General features: G+C 33.3%; 2 protein-coding genes across 3 annotated transcripts; one reads left to right on the top strand and one right to left on the bottom strand.

The window, feature by feature from the left end:
• Positions 1 to 6,265: 6,265 nt before the first annotated feature.
• Positions 6,266 to 7,263, top strand: LOC120072004 (U11/U12 small nuclear ribonucleoprotein 25 kDa protein-like). The gene is made up of 4 exons (XM_039024430.1): positions 6,266 to 6,556; positions 6,653 to 6,755; positions 6,874 to 6,973; positions 7,252 to 7,263. The coding sequence occupies exons 1-4, from the start codon at positions 6,409 to 6,411 to the stop codon at positions 7,261 to 7,263; spliced, it is 363 nt and encodes a 120-aa protein (XP_038880358.1). The 5' UTR covers positions 6,266 to 6,408.
• A 3,073-nt stretch (positions 7,264 to 10,336) lies between these two features.
• LOC120071895 (probable serine/threonine-protein kinase PIX7) lies at positions 10,337 to 14,864 on the bottom strand. 2 transcript variants are annotated; one of them, XM_039024308.1, is made up of 6 exons: positions 14,715 to 14,864; positions 12,611 to 12,930; positions 12,370 to 12,505; positions 11,959 to 12,092; positions 11,757 to 11,880; positions 10,337 to 11,117 (listed from the first exon to the last, which is right to left on the bottom strand). In XM_039024308.1, the coding sequence occupies exons 1-6, from the start codon at positions 14,773 to 14,775 to the stop codon at positions 10,678 to 10,680; spliced, it is 1,215 nt and encodes a 404-aa protein (XP_038880236.1). In that variant the 5' UTR covers positions 14,776 to 14,864; the 3' UTR covers positions 10,337 to 10,677. The 2 variants fall into 2 exon arrangements, with proteins under 2 accessions (XP_038880236.1, XP_038880234.1); XM_039024306.1 differs by lacking the exon at positions 14,715 to 14,864 and adding an exon at positions 13,651 to 14,627.
• Between the last annotated feature and the right edge of the window lie 8,207 nt (positions 14,865 to 23,071).

Here is a 23,071-nt window from a genome sequence, read left to right as displayed (position 1 = left end):
ATTAGGAATGATGTAGGTTTTCTCTACTGACGTTAAGAAATAGTTGGCTGCTCAATTTCAAATGAAAGATTTGAGAGAAGCACAATTTGTTCTTGAGATCCAAATTATCAAGGATCATAAGAACAAAACGTTGGCCTTGTCTCATACATCGTATATTGACAAGATGCTTGTTAGATATTCAATGTAGAATTTCAAGAAGGGTTTATTACCTTTCAGGCATGAAATTATCTTGTTTAAGAAATAGTGTCCTAAGAAACCTCAAGAAGTTGAGAAGATGAGACGGATTCCCTATGCATCCGTAATTGGTAGCCTTATGTTGTGTACTAGGCTAGACATTTGCTATGTAGTTGGGATTGTCAGTAGATATTAATCCAATCTAGGATTTGATCACTACACTGCAGTTAAGACAATCCTTAAGTATCTTTGGATAGCAAGGGACTATATGCTTGTGTATGGTGCTAAGGATTTGATCCTTAAGGATACCCCTTAAGGATTCTAGTAAATCCACATTAGGATCAGTGTTCACTCTTAATGAAGTAGCTATAGTATGACGAAGTGTCAAGCAAGGTTGTACTGCTGACTAAACCTTGGAGGCTGAGTACGTAGCTGCTTTGAGGCTGCTAAGGAAGTAGTCTGGCTCAGGAAGTTTTTGACTAATTGGGATAATAGTGGTGTTGTGGTAAATTCCAAGGAGCCCAGAAGCCACAAGAGAGGAAAGCATATAAAGTGTAAATACCATTTAATACAGAAGATTGTGCAACGAGGAGACATGATCGTCACGAAGATTTCTTTATAATAAAAGATTGTTGATCCATTTACAATAGCTCTCACGGCTAAGGTTTTTTAGGGTCTTATGGAGAGTCTAGGTCTACTAGATATGCATCATTTGGTCTAGGGCAAGTGAGAGATATATATGTTGGGGTTGATATCCTAAATCTCGTGGTCGTGTAGTTTGTAATTGTATTGTACAAACATGTTATTTCATTAACCCAAAAAAATCAATAAACTACAATTCAAGGTTAACTTTTATAACTTAAACATGTATGTGGAGACATATAGGTGGATCATGTTTAAGTGATAACCTAAATGGTCTGAAGTAGATGAATAAGGTTGAGAACCTTATTCTGGTGACACTACGAATACGACTTGCTTTATAGTTGTTACAATTGTTGTAAATTGTTACAAATGATCTGATCATTCATCTGGAGACATGTGAACGAGGGTATTTTATACAAAGAGTTTCTATGAGACCGGACCATGAAATGAATAGTTTCTCTATATAACATCGTTGCTAGAAGAGACTTACATTTTACCAGGATGACCAAAGGTGACTTGACTTGAATCCTGAATGAGTGAACTCCTACCTATGGAGTCGTTTCTTTGATCTGCATGGGTGAGAGTGGACAGTTTCGTCGATTCAATAAGCCTACCATTTTGGGTATTCGTCTGATTGAGGAGCTGGGAACGTAGCTACATAAGAAGAAATTCACTTCTTCCCTACTATTAGGGTGAGTAGATAAATTGCTCCTTTAAGGTTTAATTTTGGGGTTTGGACAATATGACACCACACCCTCTCTTGGCTCGAGAGGGGTTTGGTTATAGTTGGACTATAACTAATTGTTCGTTAGAGGGATTAGTAGTACCTAAGAAGTTAGATGTAACTATAAGGGCAAAAAGGTAATTTTGGTCTAGTTGTAATTACGAGCAATTTGTGAAAGATCAATGCACCATTGATTGGTTATATCCAATGGACAAAAAAATATATCTATAGTACGAAAAGTGCATTTGTTGGTCTTTAGTGATTTTACCAGCAGTTAATGAAAGTTGAATAATTTAATTAAAAAGTTTAATTAATTAATCAAATACCATAGGAGTTTCAATCTATAGGTCCATAAGATCTTCTTAGTAGCTCAATAAGGATTAGTGGAAATCAAATTAATTTTTATTAATTTGAATTGTTCAAATTACTAAAGGGAATTAATTATATAAGATATAATTAATAAAATGTATGTGATGCATTATAATATAAAGTTTCATTTTAGAGAAGTAAATATTTGAATATGATTTAAATATTAATGAGATTCATATTATAAACTATAGGTTAACATTTATGTGAATATGATTCATATTAAATATTATAGGTTTAATGAGAGAATAATAAACAATAGGTTATCTTATATGTGTTATAATATAAACTATCGGTTATGTGTTATATTAGATATAACATATGGTTATATATATAAAATTAATTTTAATTCAAAAATTTAGTTTTTGGGAGGGAGATTAATGGATAACCACCCCTTCCCCTCTTTCTTTCATTGAACGTGGGTTAAGGCAGAGGTTTTGATATAGATCATCTGCCTTTTTCTGTATACACACAAAAGAAATTATGAGTTTTTGCTCTCTATGATTTTTTGCTTTCAAATAAAATACTCTCCCTCACCAAAAATTAATCCCAGCAAGCCCACATAACTTTGCTTGATTCTCAACCTTGAAAATAATAAGGATTTGCTAGTGGTGGTGTCCATTCTTCAAAGTTTGTTTGTTGTGTTCGTGAGTTCGAAGGAAGAGGAGAGTGTTTGTGACCTTTGCTGTCATTGGAGAGGATTCGCGAAGATTTGGTCTTCAAGGTTAAGTTGTTTTTATTCTTTTTTTCTTCTCCAACTACAACAACATGTTTACAGTAATTTGTGTTTATAATAGGTTTTCCTCCTCTGTATTTTATGTTCTATAAAATTAAAATTAGGACTTCGATCTTTTCGTTGTGAGTATTCATGTACTCTTTCGATTGGTATCAAAGCACGGTTGAGTCTCAATTTTCTTCTTCGAACCTTTAATTTGGAGTTATGGTGGGTGTAGATTTTTATTTTGAATATATGTTCTGTGATTTGCACTTTGGATGTTTTCGAGATTGGCTTTTAGATTCTGTTGCTTTAATTTTGATTCGGTATGTAAGGACCAATTATTTTTTGGTGTAATTTAATTGCTATCAAGTATGTAATTTGTGTCTAGGTCACTCATGATCAAGTTCCAGCTTCGATTTGGTGGAAAACAGAGCAAAATTGGAGTGTTTTTGTTAATACGGGCGAGCATAAAAATCTTTCTGCCTTAGAGCGTAAGGCTATAGCATAATTACACTTGCCTTATGCTTACTGCGTAGAGCATCGTGACGCTGTATGATAGCTTAGCATTATGCTACGACAAACAAAAAGTCAGTGTAGCATGCTGCTATCGAGCGTCATTACACTTTGAACGTGAGGTGCTGAATGCGAGAACCAGTCCAGACTGACAGTTCGAGCTTCCTAGGCAGTTCAAACAGTGGTTTTCTTCAATTTTTAATAATTAGGTTTTTTTGTTTATTTTGCATTAATTAAATTAATATAAGGTATTATATTAATTTAATTAATGTTTTAGGAAGTCAATCTTAGTCCAAATGTTGTTATTAATTATGCTTAAGAAGTATGGTTATTTTCCTATTATATGTCATATTGTATGTCATATAAAAAAATTCTCACCATATAATAAACATTTATTCATGATCTTTTTAATATAAATGTTATATTATAAAGTTGCATGATTCATTAAGCATGCTCATGCATCATATTATATAAATGTTATAAAGTATGATTGCATGCATAAATAACATTTTCATGCATCATTTATATTATAAATATTATAATATATAGTTTAGATGTATGGACGGATGTTGTTTATTTTTCATTATCTTATTATGTAATTATTATGTAATTATTATATATGTAACGTAATAAAAAAGGAAATGCATGACGCATGACACCACTTTAGTAAATTATAATTGTTATAATTTTTAAAGTATGTCATTAGATGCATGGTTAGGTTTTAATTGCTTCATTTAATCTTTATAATTTTTACAAGTTAAATGAAATTAGAATTAAAATCTATAATAAAGAGTTGCATGCTAACATAGGTTAAATCGATGTTAAATAGTTTAAAATTGGATTTACATTAGACCTATGTTCATAAAGTTTCTAATAAGATTAGAAAAATGTTTAATCTTTTCAATTAAGTTTAATAGGATTAATTGGATTTGCATAAAAGATTAAATTTATAACAAATTTATCTATAAAGGACCTTTGTCTTAGGATGGTTCTATCTAGACTTGGGTATTTAAGTTGATAAAAACGAAAAACTCCTACATAGGAAGAACCGACTTTGAAGGCGAATTAGATAAATTTGTTATAAGCATGCAATGAGTGATTAGTGTTTATTAAAGTGTTTAATGGACATAAATCAATGTTGTTAAACTATTCAAAGTAAATGTTACAGTGGGCAAAGTTAACAAACCCTTAGTAAAAATTATTAGTTGATTTTTTTCTAAGAAATCAACCTAGGTAAAACACTTAGTAGGAGAAAAATGGGGTATATGATACTTCATTTTTTTCCTTTCACGTTTCTCCCTAAAAGTTCACCATGATATCTATGCTCGGCCTGAGGCACCTTTGCTTGTGTCTCCTACAGGTGGTGTTTGCATAGGTCAATAACAAGGTTAATGGAGAGAGTGTTTATAGTAAGTGGGAGAGAGATGTGTGTCAACACATCCCACGGTTCTCTTCATTAGTTTGTTAGTAAACATTCATGCTCAGTCTCGAGACACCTTTGCTTGTGTCCTCCTACGAATGATGTTTGCATGAATTTTTACTCAAACTCCAAAAATGGATAGGATTGCTTTAATTTTTGTCCCAATCGGTTCTTCCCTACGGTTGGCTCATTGGGTCGGAACTCTAGAATCTAAAATAAGGGGTTACACTTACGAGAAAATATTAAATAAGTTTAACAATTTCTGAACCAAACAATGGTGACTAATAATTATAGGAAAAGAATTATCTTGGTGTAATTATTAGTTGAGAGTATCTCAACTTAGTGAAAAGGTAACTGGTTACCCTAAGATGGCTTTTACCTTGTCCCACTGTCTTTATAAAATTAATTTTACAAATTGATTCAATGATTTTTTGCTTATATATTTAGATGTATAATTCTGTAAAGATGAGTAAGAATTTTGAACTTAGTATTACTTAATTATCAATACATTTAAAATTCTATATATGTGAAGGTTAAATTATAAATTTAGTCCCTAAACTTTGAAAATTATTACTAATAAATGCTAATCTTTCAATTTTTGACTCTACTCCTAAAAATATCTAATAAACCTATAAGCTTCAATTTTATATCTAATAGATCACAAAAATATTTAAAATATTTAAAAATTAACTATTTTATAAGAAAAAAATAATTTATCTAATTAAACCTTAAATTTTAAATTTGGTAGTTGATAGATAAATTAATTTTAAAAAGATATCTAATTTTACCTATTAAGTAAAAAGTTAAATTTAACCTCTAACATGAAATTTAATTTTTTTAACATTTTAGAATATGTAAAAGAACTATTTGATGCATAATTGATATTTTAAAAATTGAGAATTCATTGACCTACTCAACCTTCTTTAAAGTTTAGAACAAACCTACAAATTTATGGACTAAACTTTTAATTTTATACACATTTGTGCTCTTGATCCACCACTGCTACTTATTATTATATAGAAATCGATAGTAACAGCCTCTATATATATATATATATATATATATATAATTTTGTTGCCGCTTAACTTGCATTTATTTTTCTAAATTGCTTATATTTAAATTTTTTTAAGAAACTACTTTTAATCGTAATGAAATTTCATTGATAGAACAATTATAATGGGTTAGAATCGCAAAAGTAATTGAATTGTTTTTTATTATTTTTACTCAAAATTATGAATTTGCCACATTTAATGTTATTGTTACCATTATCGTGATTGCTCACCATAACTGGTAATAGTAACAGTAAGAATAACAGTAAATGCGACTATTCATATTTTTCATACTATAAAAATACACTAATGATACTGGTAACGTAATTTCGAAACACAAACCAAATGATCACACCTCGATCATCAATTAGTTTGCGTTTTTTAATTTACAAATTGGGTAGTGAGTCCCACGTGTCAGTACAACTACGAAAAATATAGTAAACAATGTAATTCATCGAAGCACACTTATTAGATTACCATTAATTTATTACTTTTCAAACGGGTAAATATGACCTTAATTATAATAAAACAAAAATCCTTTGACCACATGGAAGAAGAAAAAATAAAGGAAATAAAAGCAAAGAGTTTATCAGGGTCCTTAATAAACCGTTACCCGCTTTAACAGCTAAACCAACAAACCAACAATTCCTAATGTCCTTTCTGTGAAATCCGTTTCACTCTCTCATTTCTTCCCTTTGTTTCGAAATCCTTACACTTTGTTCTTACAAAATTCATTACTATAATCAATCCTCCATTAGTCTTCTTTCCTTTCTACTACCTGAAAAAATCAATCTCATTCTTCATGTCTCGAATTGAACCCATGGTTCCCGATTCTTGCTGTATCTCCCCTCGCTTTCGCAGCAACAGTTTTCGCCGGTCTTTTCGTTACAAGAAGCTTCCGCCGCAGCTCATCCGCCTCTCCGTCTTAAAATTGGACGGCTCGTCCTTCGGTAACTTGTTCCCCCCTTTTCTATTATTTTTGCCCTCGATCTGATCGCAAATCTGGATGTTCTGCCCATCAATGTGTTTATTTAATTGATTCATAGAGGTGCAAATTGCAAGGACGGCGACGGTGGCGGCGGTTAGAGACGCGGTGGAGAGTGTTTTCTGTGGAATGTCGATGAATAAAGAAGATGACAAGATTTCATGGTACGTTGTTGGGGATTTGGAATACTGAACTCCGCATATTAATGTATTATATGTTGAATTGGAAACTGAGATTTATAAAACTGCGTTCGATTAATTGTTTCTTTGGTTTCAATTGTAGGCCACATGTGTGGGGTCATTTTTGCTTATGCTATAAACATTTCAAACTCATTGACGACAAATCACGAATCAAACATTTTGGAATTAGGGATGGTGATCAGGTATTCCCTCCAAACATTGTCTAATCACCATTTAGTTCTTAATTTCTGTAATCGCAATAGGATTCCATTAATAGATTAATCGTAATGGATCAAAATCATATAGGATTGTTTTGGATCACATCCACTTAAAATTATAAATGTCACATTTTAGTGTTACCGTTATCGGTAACAATAAATGTGACATATTCATATTTCTTGTATTAATTGTAAGGTAATGATAACATAATTTCGAAACGCAAACGGATTGATTACTATCAGTTTGCATTTTGTTATTACAGATCGGGAAGTAGGTCCCACGTGTAATTACATAATACAAGGTAAACAATAACAAACATAATTCGGCCACTTTTTAGATTACCATTTATTTATCACTTTTCCCCTTGTATAAAACATGAGCTCAAATGGATTTCTTTATCCACTTGTTTCATGTATGAAATAGGGGTGTTTAAAAAACTCGATGACCCAAAAAAACCGATCAACCCAACCCAACCCGTGCAGTTTGGGTTGGGTTCAAATAAATGAAAATTTTATGGGTTGGGTTTGTTCATAGGTTCACCTAATATAACCTAAATTAACCCGAATTTATTATTAACTTTAAAATATATTCTTTTATTATATATAACACAATTATTTATACTTATATTGATTTTAATTTTATTTAATTCTAATATTTTTAAAATAATTTATTCTTCAACGATTCTTAAAAATAGTTTTTTTACACTTTAGAAAGAAAATTTTCACCGTATAAATTAAAATTGAGTTGTTAATCTTAATTCAATATATGAAAATAATTAAATTAGATTTTTACATATTTACGTTTTGGTTTCTTTATAAAACAAAATTTTAAATAAATGATTCGATTAACCCGAATCAACCCAACCCAACCATTCATAGTCTGGTTGGGTTGGGTTCATTTTTTAATAAGGGTTATTTGGGTTGAAAAAATTCACAACTCGAACAATTGGATTGGGTCTAAAAAGTTTTTCAACCCAACTCAACCCAACCCATGAACACCTTTATGAAAGATGAAAACTATTAGAGAAAAAGAAGCACAATCTTCAAAAAGCAAATAGTTACGAAATGAGACTGATATTTCTCGGTTTTTCTTGTTTGTGACATTGAGTCTTCTGGTATTGTATTTAATCAAGTAATTAACGAGTTGTATGTTCCTTCATGCAGCTGTATTTTGTGAACCGTGTAGCTTAATTTGTGGCAAGAATCTGCGGATTTGAGATGTCTCATAAAAGAGAATAAATAGATACAGAGAAATATAGGTGAGTTGAAGAGTTGAACGGCTTCTGGTATAAAGTGGCCAGAAGGTTTTGGTCTTGAATTATTATTATAAATTGGTCAGATGGGTCTTTTTCTTCTATTTTCTTGATGTAAAATTGCAAGTTTTGGTGTATATATATTCAGGATAAAGTTCATTTCATTTGTGCCACTGAACACTGCACTTTCATTTCTTTCAATCCGTAAATATAGTCCATTTGAAGATCAGTCTCTAAGGTACTCAAATTGCTTAAAGAAGAGAAAAACAAAAGAAAGAAGGGCGATAAACATCCCTAGGATTCGTTTGTCAATCATTTCGTTTTTTTTTTAATTAGATCTATTTCTATCCCATTTTTTACAATGTTTTGCATATTTCTTAAATACAATGGTTGAATTCTTAGCCAATTTCTAAAAACAAAAACAACTTTTTAAAAACTACTATTTTAGTTTTCAAATTTTGGCTTGGTTTTTTAAATTATTGGTAAAAAGTAGATAACAAAGGAAAAAATTTGGAGGTAAAAGTATATCTATAGACATAATTTTCAAAAACAAAAACAAAAAACAAAATGGTTATAAAATGGAGCTTACGTGATCTAAATTCACACTTTTGTTTGTTTTTAATCTCAATGATGAATGCATTGTCTCATCTAACTTATAACTTGGTGGATGTAAGAAACTATTTGGTTTGAAATGGCTTTCGAAGTTATATATATAGAAAAGGCTCAACAAAGGCATATATGTTTATTTTGAATGATTAAAATTTAAAAGTATTTTTGGAGTGATTTTGAAAATGATAAAAATGATTTTAATAATTTAAGAATTACTTCCAAACATGTCACTAATACAATCTAAAAAGTTGTTTTGTTTTTTAAAATTTGAGTTTGAGGGAATTTCATTTAGGGCATGTTTACCAAATCGTAATGAAAATTGGTATATTCAGAATGAGATTTCATTGATGGATGAATCATAATAGGTTTGAATTGCAAATATAATTGGATTGCTTTTGACCATGTTTACTTAGAATTATGAAATTGTCACATTTTACTATTGTCGTTATCATTATCATTAGCGCTTGATCCTAACGGTAACCGTAAAGGTAATGGTAAAGTTAACAATAAATGTGTGAAAAATTCATAATTTTGATACTGTAACAATATCTGTAACAGTAAAGATAGTAGTCCCACGTAATTTTTAATCACAATGAGATTGAGTATCCTTTATTCTTCAATTAGTTTCCACGATTTGATTACAAATTTCAAGACAGACCCCACATCTCATTAGGATTACGAAAAGCAAGTAAACAACCACAAAAGTAATCAACTAGGACCCACTTTTTACATGGACCACCTTTCAACTGTGCGATAAACATAGCCTTAATTGAAATCATAGAGTTATTTTTCTAGGGTAATTGCATTAATAGCACTTTTAGAGATAATAATTTAGTGTATTGCAACATTTTAAAGAAGTGTAAATATAACAAAATCTATTCCTTATAGAACCTTCTAGTAATATGATCTATCATTGATAAAAGTAAAATCTAACTTTTTCTTTTGTATTATACTATATCTACAAATACTTTAGATCTAATCACTATATTTGTAAATATTCCTTTTATATACATATAACTAGTGCCGTCCAATAGATTATTGAAATGTGCGGGAAAATAATTTAAAAAAATTTGCTCTAATACTATATTTATACCGACACTATACTAAAAAAATAATAAAGTTAGATCTATAAAATTTTGATGATTTAATATTTTATTGCTTAAAGAAAACAAAGCTTCAAAACTTTTAATTTTCAGACATGAATCAGAATCGGCATGACTGACCACCCAACTTCTCCTTTCCTCTTGAAGATTGTGGTAAAGATTTCAATTACATGGTTTCTAAGATCTTTGAAACAATGATTGATGGAATAATTAAAGCTAAGATAAGATTCGTTTATAAATCTATTGTAATGGGCCACATTAAAGAAATAAACATGATTAGAAGCATCTTTGTATAAAGTTAATATTCTTGATTGATGATTGATAAAAGAACGGTGGTAACATACCTGAGAAACGATGCACAAAAAACTGATTGCACATACTAAGAATGGAATTCCTCATAGAAAGGAAAGCTTAATATTTTCCCATAAATGTTTAAGAAAGATACAATGAAAGCGACTGCAAATATGACGACCTTGGAAATGAGAGATCTTGTCTAGCTAAAGTTTTCAATCACTTACAAGGTAATGCAGACCTACAAGGGAAGATCCAATATTTCCTCTCCTATTCTTCCTCTGGTTCTGGCAAATACTTCAATAGAATAGGAAGCTAAACACATGCTTTAGTTTGTAGTATTATCTAAACAAATCCGGTTAGCCAATGCAAAGATTTCCGATCTTTGTTTACTTGTCATAATCAGAGAGGGATTTGGATTTGGAGACGGATATCACCTTACATGCTGCTTTCCAGTGTTCAATGGAGAAGCTCTGAAGCTTTGGGTGTAGGTTAGGCCTTCAGGTTTCTTTTTGCGCCTCCCTTGTGAAGATGAACGACAGTGAGACGTTAGGATGGCGAGGTCGTTGAGATCTTGTAGTGGAGTCAGAATCTTCACAACTTCGTCCATGGTTGGACGTAGTTTCGGGTCCCTGCTGAGGCAACTGCAAGCAAGCTGGGAGACCTTCTGCACCCCTTTAATGGAATAGTTGAATTCCAAGCGGGGATCCACTATATGATATAGCTTTCTTTTATCAGCTAAATATGGCCGAGCCCATGAGACGAGGTTCTGTTCACCACTTGGACGTTTCTTGTCCATGGATCTTCTCCCTGTTACAATCTCGAGAAGCACAACACCGAAGCTATAAACATCATTCTTCGATGTCAGATGCCCTGTAATCAAACAAAAAAAAGTTGAAAGTTTTGTCAGATATCGATTATTACTGTCCTGAAAATTGCAAAATACGACATCTTTGGGCCACCACAGATATAAAATTAACAAGGAGAACAAAGAAAAGACAGGCACGAGCTGTGAAATCTATATCTGCTTGTACGTTTTGTTATGTTATGATAGGCATGAGAGATATATCACGCTTTCTAAATGGGATTGAAATGATCGGAAATGTTTTTTGTCTGGTCCTTGAACTTAACTAAGAGCTCATCATTTTTAAGATTTAGATGGCGACATAAGCTATATTATCCATTCTTATCTAATCATTTGATAAAACTGCTTATAAAGTTCATCCAGCTACTAAAACTGCCATATCCTTTGGATCTTCGGAACAAAATCAAAGAGTCTGCATACAGAGATCCTGCAGCTATCCTTGCCAATCTAGAGAGGAGAACCTACTAACAACTCCTAAATTAACAGTAAGTTGATAGTTACACTTCCAGCAAGCGATTGACTATGTCATTTCTACATTATTTAAGATGAATTCTCGATTTCGACTACAATTTCTCCACAATGGCTTGCATAAATGATTTAGTATAAAGAGGTTTCATATAGTTAAAACATTTTCTACAGAAATCTACCTGTCATTACATATTCAGGAGCAGCATAGCCATATGTCCCAATTACCCTGGTAGAAACATGTGTTTTGTCTCCTTGAGGCCCTGCTTTTGCAAAACCAAAATCCGAAAGCTTTGCATTGTAATCCTGTAAAATCAATGTCATATGTACAATGAGATAATGAAATGAATTAAAACGCTTTGATCATTGCAATTTGAAGCATACCGAATCAAGCAAGATATTGGATGTCTTAAAATCTCTATAGATAACAGGTACTGGGCCACTATGAAGAAAGGCCAATCCCTTTGCTGCACCGAGGGCAATCCTAATCCTATTGGACCAAGGAAGAGGAATAGTTCCTGCAACAGTCATGAAGATAAGCATCTGTGCCCTACTGGTTCTGCAACTAAGACGGTAATTAATTGAAATTTCGGAAGGGTAGTCCCTCTCCAGATTAAGCAACTCAATCTATTGATATTTCGGAGAACAAAAGTATATTAATGGAGTTCTTATTGCTTATACAAATTCAAGTATCACAATGAAATATGTTCATTTGACAAATCAGAAGTTCATAGTGTGGATGTTTGAAAACTAAATGGGAGAACTAGTGAAAAAGAATGAGATAGAGATTCTTACTTCTGAAAAGATGATTCTCAAGACTTCCACGGCTCATAAACTCGTAAACAAGCAAACGTTGATCATCTTCATTACAGTAACCTATAAGCTTAACAAGATTTGGATGGTGAAGTTGTCCGAGAAAGGCAACCTCAGCCTGTAACCGAGGAAATATGTTACGTTAGCAAATTTTTAGCGCTCTCCAACAGGTCCCCTTTATAAGGTAAGTCTTTACGAACCCAAAGCAGAAAGTTTTACTAACCACCCATTCTCTGTGGCCTTGAAGACCATCTAGTTTCAAGCTCTTAACAGCTACCGTAATTCCTGATCCGGGTTTTGCAGGGGCTGTCCCATTCTCTTCAATCCATCCTTTAAAGACAAATCCAAATCCACCTTCCCCAAGAATACTATCAGGTCTAAAGTTTCCAGTTGCTGCCTTGAGCTCATGAAAAGAGAACTGAAGCAGTTTGCTTGTTGTTTTATTGTCGGATTGTGATGGATTGGCATTATCAGAGGCTAGCTCAGCTTCATTCAAGGTACAGAGATCCCTATTGCTAGCATTTAAATACCGTGTTTCAGTAGCTGCAATGACAAAAGGTGAGTATCTTCTTAATAACAATAAGTCTTCCTTCCACAGACTACCAAAAAAAAAAGGGAAAAAAAAAGAAAGAAAGAAAGAATTGTTTGAATTGAAGAACTAGATCGAGAAAACTTTGCCATAAATAAATATGAAAAGACAATCAAAGGACACAAACTCTGCAGCCTCATGATTCAGATCTAATACATGTTTATTTCTTCTGCATTAAATTAGTTCTAGCAGGCACTACCAATCTTCTTCAAAGGCAAAACAGATGGGTTGTGGTAGCCACAACAGAGAAGGGATCATAGTGGAATCAGTGGAAATCCATTTTGGGATCTGTAATCTTAGCTACAAATTCTTAATCATCAATGAAGATGCCTTCGTGAAATAGCCACCACTTCAGATTAACAAGCCAAAGAATAAGAAATTTGCAGCTTTTAGTGAGGAACAGGAAGCTGGGGAGATGAATAGTTTACATTCATTTTAAAATATCAGTAAATCAAACCACTTTAATGTGCCATAGAGAGAAAAAGAGATGAAGAAACAAAGTGATGAAAGTGTAAACGAACTAATCGTAAACAGTCCACAGCACAGGTGCAGACTGAACATTAGAAGGCAACCAAGTTTCAAGCCAAAAACTCTAAATTTGGCAGTAGACAACCGGGATAGAATTCATAAATACAAATACAAAACTGAACATAGGAAAAAGAAATGGCTGTTACCAGAATCATAAACTAGGCTAGTTCGAGGAATGGTGTTTGGAGAGTCACTAGAAGCAGAGGATTTGCAAACACCAGAAACAGTACGAGTCAAAACACCCCAACAACCACACCTTTTCTCCATACCCTTCAAGCGGCTTCTAGCTAGTTTTTTCAATTTCAATGGGGTGTGATTACATAGCATAAGGAAAGCAAATGGAAAGCATTATCCACAGGATTATGGGGAAGATAAGACGGAAAGAGGAGGAGAAAAAGGAATGGTAGAAGAGGGAGGAAAGGAAAAGAAAGGAATTTTGTTGAGAAGGGTTGATGCTGCTGTTGGGGATTACAGGCATCATCATCACCATCATCGCAGTGTGTACAAAAAGAACTTTTTTTGCCACCACCTTTTTTGTGGGGAATAGGATCAGTACAAAATTACCAGAAACACTTTGTCTATGGAAGTTTTAGCAATCAAAAGGGAAGCCCATCAATGTCTTTGTAAACAAACAGTTCCATGGGTAATAAATTAGTAATATCCCAATTTCCAAATTACAAAACAAAACATTGAAAATAAGTAAAATATTCCAAAATCCATCCACCCAAATGGGTTTCCTAAGTGAAACCAAACCAAGTTTGATTAGTAATCACTATTTGGTCAAAATACAATGGAAAGGCAGTCAGTCAAGAACATATCTAAACGAAATCGTTTGGTATTCTCTTTCACTACATAAGTGCAAGGAAAATGGTGGGGGAAGGATGGATATATTCGAAAATGGGTGGGATGAAGAAGATTGGGAATTTTAGGAAGAAAAGGGGTTTTGTTGAATTGAATTGAGAAGTCATTTCGTAAACTGGATTTTTCTCAAGAGTAGAATACAAAATCTGCTTCTCTCTTTTTCTTCTCACTGTGCGCTGTGATGGTAACTTGACAAAGGGATTGTTGGATTGGGAAAGTAGTTTGCAGTGAAACCCATTTGGATTCAAACAAGATTGTGGGTCCAATTTTCCGATCCCCCATTCCATTAAACAACAAAATATTCAAATACCCATTTATATAACTTAGAAGTGCGCCAAAGAGAATTTACCAGAGAAGCCAAATTTTCCGCCGGACAAATCCTTCGGCTGTGATGCGGCGCCAGGGATCATGCTCCTCCCGTTTTCCCCCTTTTTCTCTTTTGCTTTCCTCTCAATTAATTGGAAAATTTCACAAAATATCCAAAATCCAAAAACTTTTCAATCAATAACCTCTTCCTAAAACCCATAAATTTCACAAAATGCTCCTCCCATTTTCCCTCTTTTCTACTAATGACCTCGTGGCCAGAACAATACCGTCCATGTTGATTTCTGTCGAATTCGACAAACAACGTAAAAAGTTCAAGTACCGACAATGGGAAGTTGGAAGATCGAATGCGATCCTCCAAGAGGGCAAGTCTCTGGATTGTAGAATAATTTGTGCTAAATTTATAGAATATTGTGTAATTGGGGTTGATACAGCTGACTTAACATTAATGAATATGAGATTGTATAGTAAACAATATGTTGCCCAGTTGTGGGTGTTTGGGTTGATGCCCTAAATCTCGTAGGGTCCTATAGTTTGTGAACATGGTTGAACAAACTCATTATATATTTAATAAAATATTTTATATTTTATTCTTTATCTATAAAATATATGATATTTTAGTTGCATTAACCACAAACCAATAAACTAACTTCCAAGGTTATCTTTGTAATTAAACTATGTAGAGACATACGGATGGATCATGTTTAATTGATAACCTAAATGGTCTGTAGTAGATTAATTGATAACCTAAATGGTCTGTAGTAGATGGATAAGGCTCCATACCTTATCCTGGTAACACTACAAGTATGGCCCACTTTGTAGGTGTTACAATTATTGTAAAGTGCTACAAATGATCATTTATAGACATGCGAGTTGAGATATTCTATACAAAAGAGTTTGTATAAGACCGGACCACGAAATGTTTAGTCTCATTATATAATGTCGTTCATAATAGAGACTTACATTTTATTAGGATGACCAAAGGTAACATGACCTGAATCCTAGGTGAGTTGTGAACTCCTGCCTATGAGGGCGGTCATTTGATTTGTATGGGTGAGAGTGGCCAGATCGCTGACTCAACAAGCCTACTATTTTGATCCGATTGGGGAGCTGAGAACATAGCTACACAAGATGAAATTCACTCCTTTCCCGAGGCAGGGGTAAGTAGATAAATTGCTCCCTTAAAAACTAATTCCGGGTCTTGAACTCTTCTGGCCTGAGAGGGGTTTAGTCAGGGTAAGATGGTAATTTGACCTAGCTGTACTTACAAGTAATTTGTGAAGAGTCATCGTATTGTTGATTGGTTATATCCCATGGACACAGAAAATATCTGTAGTGCAAATAGTGCAGCTTTCGGTCTTTAGTGGAGTGCCCGACAGTTAATGGATGGTCAATAATATAATTAAAGAGTCTAATTAATTATTCAATTACCGTTTGAGTTTCAAGCTATAGACTAGGTCCCTTTGGTAGTTTAATAGGATTTAGTTGAGAATCAGTTTTTGGATTAATTTGAATTGTTCAAATTAATAGAGAGATTTAATTATATGTGACATAATTAAGTTGTTTCAATTATATGTGATATAATTGTCATAATGCATTTTGATACATTATAGCCTAATATGAGGAAATAAATATTTGAATGAGATTCAAATATAGTTTCTATGAATTGGATTCATAGTTGTTATATTAAATGTCATATAAAAGAGAAAAGAAACTATAGTTTATATTGTATGTTATATTTGATATAACATATAATTTTTAATATATATATATATATATTGTGATAAGTTAGTTAACATATTTATATTTATATTATTATTTTTTAATACTAAGGAAGGGAGTTACAACTCCATTCCCATCTTTTCTCTCCACCCACATTAGTGGATAATGGTTATTTTATGGCAAGTAGAAAAGAAAAATTTATTCTTCTTCTTGTTAACAGAAGTGTTGGATGATTGCGATAGTAGAAAAAAAATACTAAAGAGTTCTATGTTTTGTCTTGAGTTTTGAGAGTTCTCAATCTTCCTCCTCTACATTAAATTTTCCCTCTTAACCAAAATAGTCAGAGCCCACCACTCCTGGATTCTCACCCTGAGAATACCAAGATAACTTTTGTGGTAGTGTCTGGTTTTGTTCAAGGTTAATCTTGAAGAAGGTCTTCAATGAGTTTGTATTTTGTTCGAGGGAAAACTCGAAGGAAATGTCTTCAAACATGAGGTTTCTTGAAACCCTTACTAAAGTATGTTGTGATTTAGAATTAAATGCATATATTACTGATTGTTTACTGCAAAACTTTATATTTAATGAATAATGGAATTTGGTCGATCCGCTTCTGCTCAAGGTTCTCTCCCCTTAGAAATCCTTCAGTAGGCAAATAAATATTTATGGTAATATTTTTGTGATAAATTTGTGCTAAATTTGTAGAATATAATTGGTGTTGTACATTTAATTAAGGAAATAAATGACTAAGCAAATAAATAACTAAGTAATCGCCCAAAACTAAGTAAAAGATCATTTAAGATTATGTGCAAGATCGTTTAAGAATATGTAAACGATTGTCTAGAAAATCTAAACGATCGTTTATAAAATTCTAACCGATCATTTAGAAAATCTATACGATCATTTAATACTATCTAAACGATCGTGCATAATTAGTTAAGCGATCATGCATAATTAACTGAGCGATCGCCCAAAAAAAAAATATCGTTCAGTCTAAATGGCCCAGTACAAGAAGTTATCAATATTTATCTGTACGTTTTCTTATTATGTCCTCTCTGACCACATCATGTATACCTATGTATTTATCGTGGCTCCTCTCCAATTGAAGGTATCCTGACAGTTTGACATCGACCTAAACTTGTTACCTTTTGCAGTGGTAGAATTGGTTTAAAATCTTCAAAATCTGGTCTTCGACGCCATTCTTGTTTGTATCCAACTAGGAAGATTGATTCTACGTAAGCAGCAAGCACACACTCAATTGTAAACCATTTTGCACATAATGTTTGGATATTAATGTTTCTCAGGGTCGCTATAGATATTGCATGGGAGTATGGGATCTCGATGCAATTAAACTCCATACAAGTACATGTCCGTGAACGAAGATCAACCAACCCCCCCAAATATCCATCGTCCACATTAATTATATGCATATCCACAGGGAAACACAATATGTTCTAGACATCAATTTCGATTCCTTAAGAATACTCATTGCATAATTAGTTACAATGTTTATGCATGCCATTGCACGTGTACGTAGGATTTAGAACCAACCTTGTAGCCATTAGTGGATATGCTCTAATAGCTTCTGATTGGTAGTTCTCATGCATCTTTCAATACTCCATTGAGGCATTCTACTATATTTGTCGATATCTTGTCATACCTACAATGGACTTGATGAACCCTTGCCCACCGTTGTAATCTACCCTCCTCAAGATAGACCGTCACATCAGGATATTCATGGAGCTTAGCCCAATACATCTGAAACTCAAACATTCTATAAGCTTTGGCCACTAGGTAGAAGTGTGAGATTATGTCCTTATTCTTGAATTTGTCAACCAAATTGTTTCGAATATGGTATATACATAGGGCATGAAATGCATCAGGAAATATACTTGCAACAACCCTTGCAATTGAGATGTGATGATCTGATATAATCACTAAATTGGAAATGTCTCCTATCAAAGCCTTCAAATGAGTCATGAACCAAGTCCATGATGCATCGTTCTCACTATCTACAATACTGAAGGCGATAGGATATATGTTGTTATTTCCATCGATACATGTTGCTATTAACAATACACCTTTGTATTTCTTGTGCAAATGGGTCTCATCAACAATGATTACTGGGCGGATGCAGTTTAAAAAAACCCTGATACACGGACCAAATGTCATGAAGACGTACTTAAAGTATTAACCGTCCTCTACTTCAACCTCACATATCGTACCTGGATTTGTAAGCTTAAGTGCCTTGCCATATGCCCTAACAATAGCATATGATCCTTCTGATGACCCTCGTGCGAACACCAATTCGTACTCTCTAGCACGATAAGCCCGCCCGTAACTTATGTTCACTCCATAATCTCGCCGGACGTCCTCAATTATATCCCTTAGGCGGTATGTTCGACCAACTTGTTTGTATTTGGACTTGATTAAGTGTCCAATAACCCAACTTTTTTCTTGTTGATGATTATCAATTCTCATTTCAAGAGAACATGTATGTTCGCTTGGATATTTCGTCACTTTGAAGGAATCACTTTCTTTCATTTTTTTTGCACGGACCCTCCACTTGCATTCCTCCACCGAACACCGAATAGTTAGCAAGCTCTTTGTTGACTTTTTTACACAGTAGTTAATTTTTTTTCTTATTGCAAGCATCAATAATTTAACTGACAAATCATATTTCGAAAAGAAAATTTGACCGACCTTTATATCCTCATCATTCAGACAGTCATGAAGTATTGTAGTGAGGTCGTCATACGATGGGCCCTCTAATGGTTAGGGTATATCAACAAATGGTTCGGTTGGAACGGTGGAATGCATTAGAACCAAAGGCATCACAACTGGTGGGACGGGAGCAGGTGGGGTTGGAACATGGATGTTAGGTGTTGGAGAAGTTTGTGGCCTGAAGATTGTCCATATCCATGTTCAGTATCGAATTGTGAAGTACATATGGGTTCACTGTTATGACCAAACCAAACTTCACTTCGGTCATCCCCAAAGTTACATGGCTCAATATGATCATCAAGTGAAGACATGTATGAATATTGCGTGTCGGAATGGTTGCAAACCCACAATTTTGACTGGTTGAAATGGGTTGATCGGTTGGATTGCAATGCTGGTACATATTGTCCGTGTGTACTCCATGACTTTTGCAAGGTGTAACTGATACAAATAACGACAGTTGGGATGGATCATTGCCTTCTAAAAAAACTAAGGTTTTCATCATCGATTATGTCAATTGGGGGAGTTGGGACCAATAAATTGTAACAACATTTGATGTGTATATCAAACATATCCAGATCAATATTCAGTTATTGCTGCATCATGCTCACTGACTCACTAACTATTCTATCATTTATGTTTTTTAGACATTTCATATGATCACTAACATAATTTCTTCTGGACTCATCCCAATTCCCACCAAATCGTATAAAGATGCGAAGTAGCATCATTGATCTACAATGGGATAAGCAAATCATTGATAAGTGAACGATCATTTATACATTACTATGCGATCGTTTATAAATGTTTACATGATCGTTTATAAATTATTATATGATTATTGATAAATTACTACATGATTATTTATAATTTACTAAACGATCGTGTATAACTTACTATATGATCGTTCAGTAAATTATAAATGATCGTACTGTAATTTATGAACAATCGTCTAGTAATTTATGAGATCGTTTATATTGTAATGAACGATTGTGTATATATTACTATATGATCGTTCATTTCAACGACACTTATTATGAAAGCGATCTAGGACAAGAAATCGTAGAATATCACTTACATTCTCTCTATTTCTGAATCTGACGATGAAAGCGATCAACGAAGATGTTGGACTGAAACTCTGAGAGAAAGCTATGATAGAACAATGAGAATATTTCATAGGGAGTTCGACAGAAAGTGAATACTGAGAGTGACCTTCCATTCTCTTCATACCAATGTTTTATTCAATGCTATTGGTAGAATATTAGTTGGGAATAAATTTTTTAGTGGAATGTTGGTGTTGTATCGAATGCACACATTAAATGAAGGGCTGAAGAAATCGTTGAAGGAAGAACAAATGTGGTGCGATTTGAGGAGTTTTAAAAATTGGGGGTAATTTTGGTATTTCGCATGGGTAAAAGTTCAGTGGTAGAAAAATTTTTAGGAAGAGGTCATTGATAGAAAAGTTTTTAGGTTTCGGGTCATTTTGTAAAATTTTCCCAATTAATTTGGTAAGAAACTAGATTGGCGAGTGAATTTAGTTCAATAGTAATAGATATGACTTTCTTCTTTATAGTTACATAATTGTTATAAAAAGAAATCTATATGTTCATACTTTTCCTCCCTCACTCTTTGTCATTTTAGGCATAAAACTTGAGTCATTTATATAAAAATCTCAATGTAGATTATTAGATCCTTTCTTTTATCTATTTGGAACTATGGATATGCCAATTATGATATTGTTTATTTTATATAATTTAAAGAAAATTGGTTTACAAGTTATATCTTTTCTTGATTATTTTGATTTATGTACCATCTATTTTGGCCCGTTTCTATGATTTAAACGGATATCTATTTTAATGGAAAAATTATAAAAAATAGTACCTCAACTTTTCATCTTTCAGAACTAGCACGTTTTTCGGAAAGTCGTTAAACCAGTTTTTCTCGATGGATCTTGAACGAGATCAACCACAAACATTTAGTTAAAATATTCACTATTTCTAGCTTATCGATTGTTTTTGCCTTTTGGGCCTTTCTCGATAGGCCAAGATTCTAGTTTTTTTTTTTTTTTTCCAAATATTAGATAATCTATCCAAATCTTATACCAAATCTTATATATTTTCAAATTTTCTCCAAATTCCAAATTCGATTATCTTTACTGAATATTTTATTCAATTCTTACGTAATTTTAGGTCCATTTTTTGTTTCCAGAATTATATGAATTTCTAAATTTCCAAATAAATTTACCGATTAGATTTTTTAGATGGATGATTGCATTTTGATTTTTAAATTTTGGGAAAGATTAAATTTTGCAATATATATATATATATATATATGCCGTGTTGGGGTTGATGCCCTAAATCTCGTAGGGTTCTATAGTTTGTAATTTTATTGTACAAACATCTTATTTATCTAATGAAATATATGATGTTTTACTTCATTTTGAGTTGAATTAACAACAAATCAATAAACGAAGATCCAAGGTTATCTTGTAGCTTAAACATGTGTGTAGTGACATACAGGTGGATCATGTTTTTTAAGGAAATCGTGTACGAGGATTTTCATGAGTAGCGGAAAGATCATTCCAAATTACAACCATATATGAACTTTACAATTACAGTCATAAATTGAAACATACGGTTATGCATTCATTACAGAAATTACAGCATGATACAACAAATAATCAAGGAGAAATGCTACACATTTGTAGACTCATCGCCAAGGTCCTTGATCACGAACGCTCGAACACAACAACCTTGAACGCTCGTCCAACATGACCGCTACACTGCACGAATACTGTGCATGTGAACTCAGCGATCGCCTCGGTCACGAACACCCCAACAGCATGAATAGCCTCCACAGAACCTCAACGGTTTCGAGTTGAGTATGACACCACCAAGAAGGTTACCTTGGTATTGTCGGTGTGAGAATCTAAAGGGTGGGCTCTGTGTGGACTTGGTTTGAGGCAGAAGACGGAGGAAACAATAATCGTGTAAACAATTGAGAAAGTGGGAGAAGGTTGAACCTATTGTATAGGTCGAAGCCCAATCGTTTAGCAAATACTTAGCGATCGTCCAGCAAAAGCTAAATGATCGTTTAGCTCATCGCTTAACTTCGTGTCTATTGCCTACAAACACTACACGATCATTTAGCTCGCTCCAAGTTGTCGCTTAGTACTTCCGTGAGATTATTTTTCAAGAGAGAAAATCTCAAATTCACAAAATTTTAACATTAGCTTTTTTAAAATTAGGAAAACAATTTTCCTTTTATCTCACGATTATAATAAAACCACCAATAACCTCCCACTCAATTGGTTATTAGAGAAAAAGAATTAATTATCCAATAATTAATATTATTACAAATATAAATGATAACCAACTTATCGTACTATATTTATAACCTATAGTTTTAATATTTCATCTCATGAAACATATAAACTATAGTTCTTTTTCTATTCCATGGTACTTATCATACTATATTTATAACCTTCGCCAGACTACAGCCCCTCCATTCAGAGTGAAAACTGACCCCGATGTCAATTTACGAAAATCTCTATCAGTCTGAAAGTCAGAGTTTGTGTATTTTGTAAGGATCATATTCTTATCTCTATACACGAGCATGTAGTCCCTCGTTCTTCTAAGATACTTAAGGATCGTCTTGACCACCGTCTAGTGATCAAATCCTGGATTAGACTGATACCGACTGACAATCCCTACTGCATAGCAAATGTCGTCTGGTACACAACATTGCATACATCAAGCTTCCTACAGCAGAAGCAGAGAGAATCCGTCTCATTTCCTCAACCTCTTAAGGTGTCTTAGGACATTGATCCTAAGACAAAACGATTTCATGCCTGAAGAGTAACAAACCTCTCTTGGAATCCTGCATCCTGTACTTGATCAACATTTGATCAAGCCTGAGATAGGGCTAACCATTTGTTCTTAC

Source organism: Benincasa hispida, chromosome 2, assembly GCF_009727055.1.
Source record: "Benincasa hispida cultivar B227 chromosome 2, ASM972705v1, whole genome shotgun sequence".
Classification (NCBI taxonomy): domain Eukaryota; kingdom Viridiplantae; phylum Streptophyta; class Magnoliopsida; order Cucurbitales; family Cucurbitaceae; genus Benincasa; species Benincasa hispida.
This window is presented reverse-complemented; position numbering and strand designations above follow the sequence as displayed.

What these genes read in the sequence shown, in the direction of transcription:
- LOC120072004 (XM_039024430.1), top strand. Translation starts at nt 6,409, where the DNA reads ATGTCTCGAATTGAACCCATGGTTCCCGATTCTTGCTGTATCTCCCCT. An exon ending in ATTGGACGGCTCGTCCTTCG is followed by an intron (nt 6,557 to 6,652) that starts GTAACTTGTTCC and finishes ATTGATTCATAG; the next exon opens with AGGTGCAAATTGCAAGGACG. An exon ending in GAAGATGACAAGATTTCATG is followed by an intron (nt 6,756 to 6,873) that starts GTACGTTGTTGG and finishes TTTCAATTGTAG; the next exon opens with GCCACATGTGTGGGGTCATT.
- LOC120071895 (XM_039024306.1), bottom strand. Translation starts at nt 13,831, where the DNA reads ATGCTATGTAATCACACCCCATTGAAATTGAAAAAACTAGCTAGAAGC. An exon ending in TAGCCTAGTTTATGATTCTG is followed by an intron (nt 12,931 to 13,650) that starts GTAACAGCCATT and finishes TTGTCATTGCAG; the next exon opens with CTACTGAAACACGGTATTTA. An exon ending in CCAATATCTTGCTTGATTCG is followed by an intron (nt 11,881 to 11,958) that starts GTATGCTTCAAA and finishes TTGATTTTACAG; the next exon opens with GATTACAATGCAAAGCTTTC.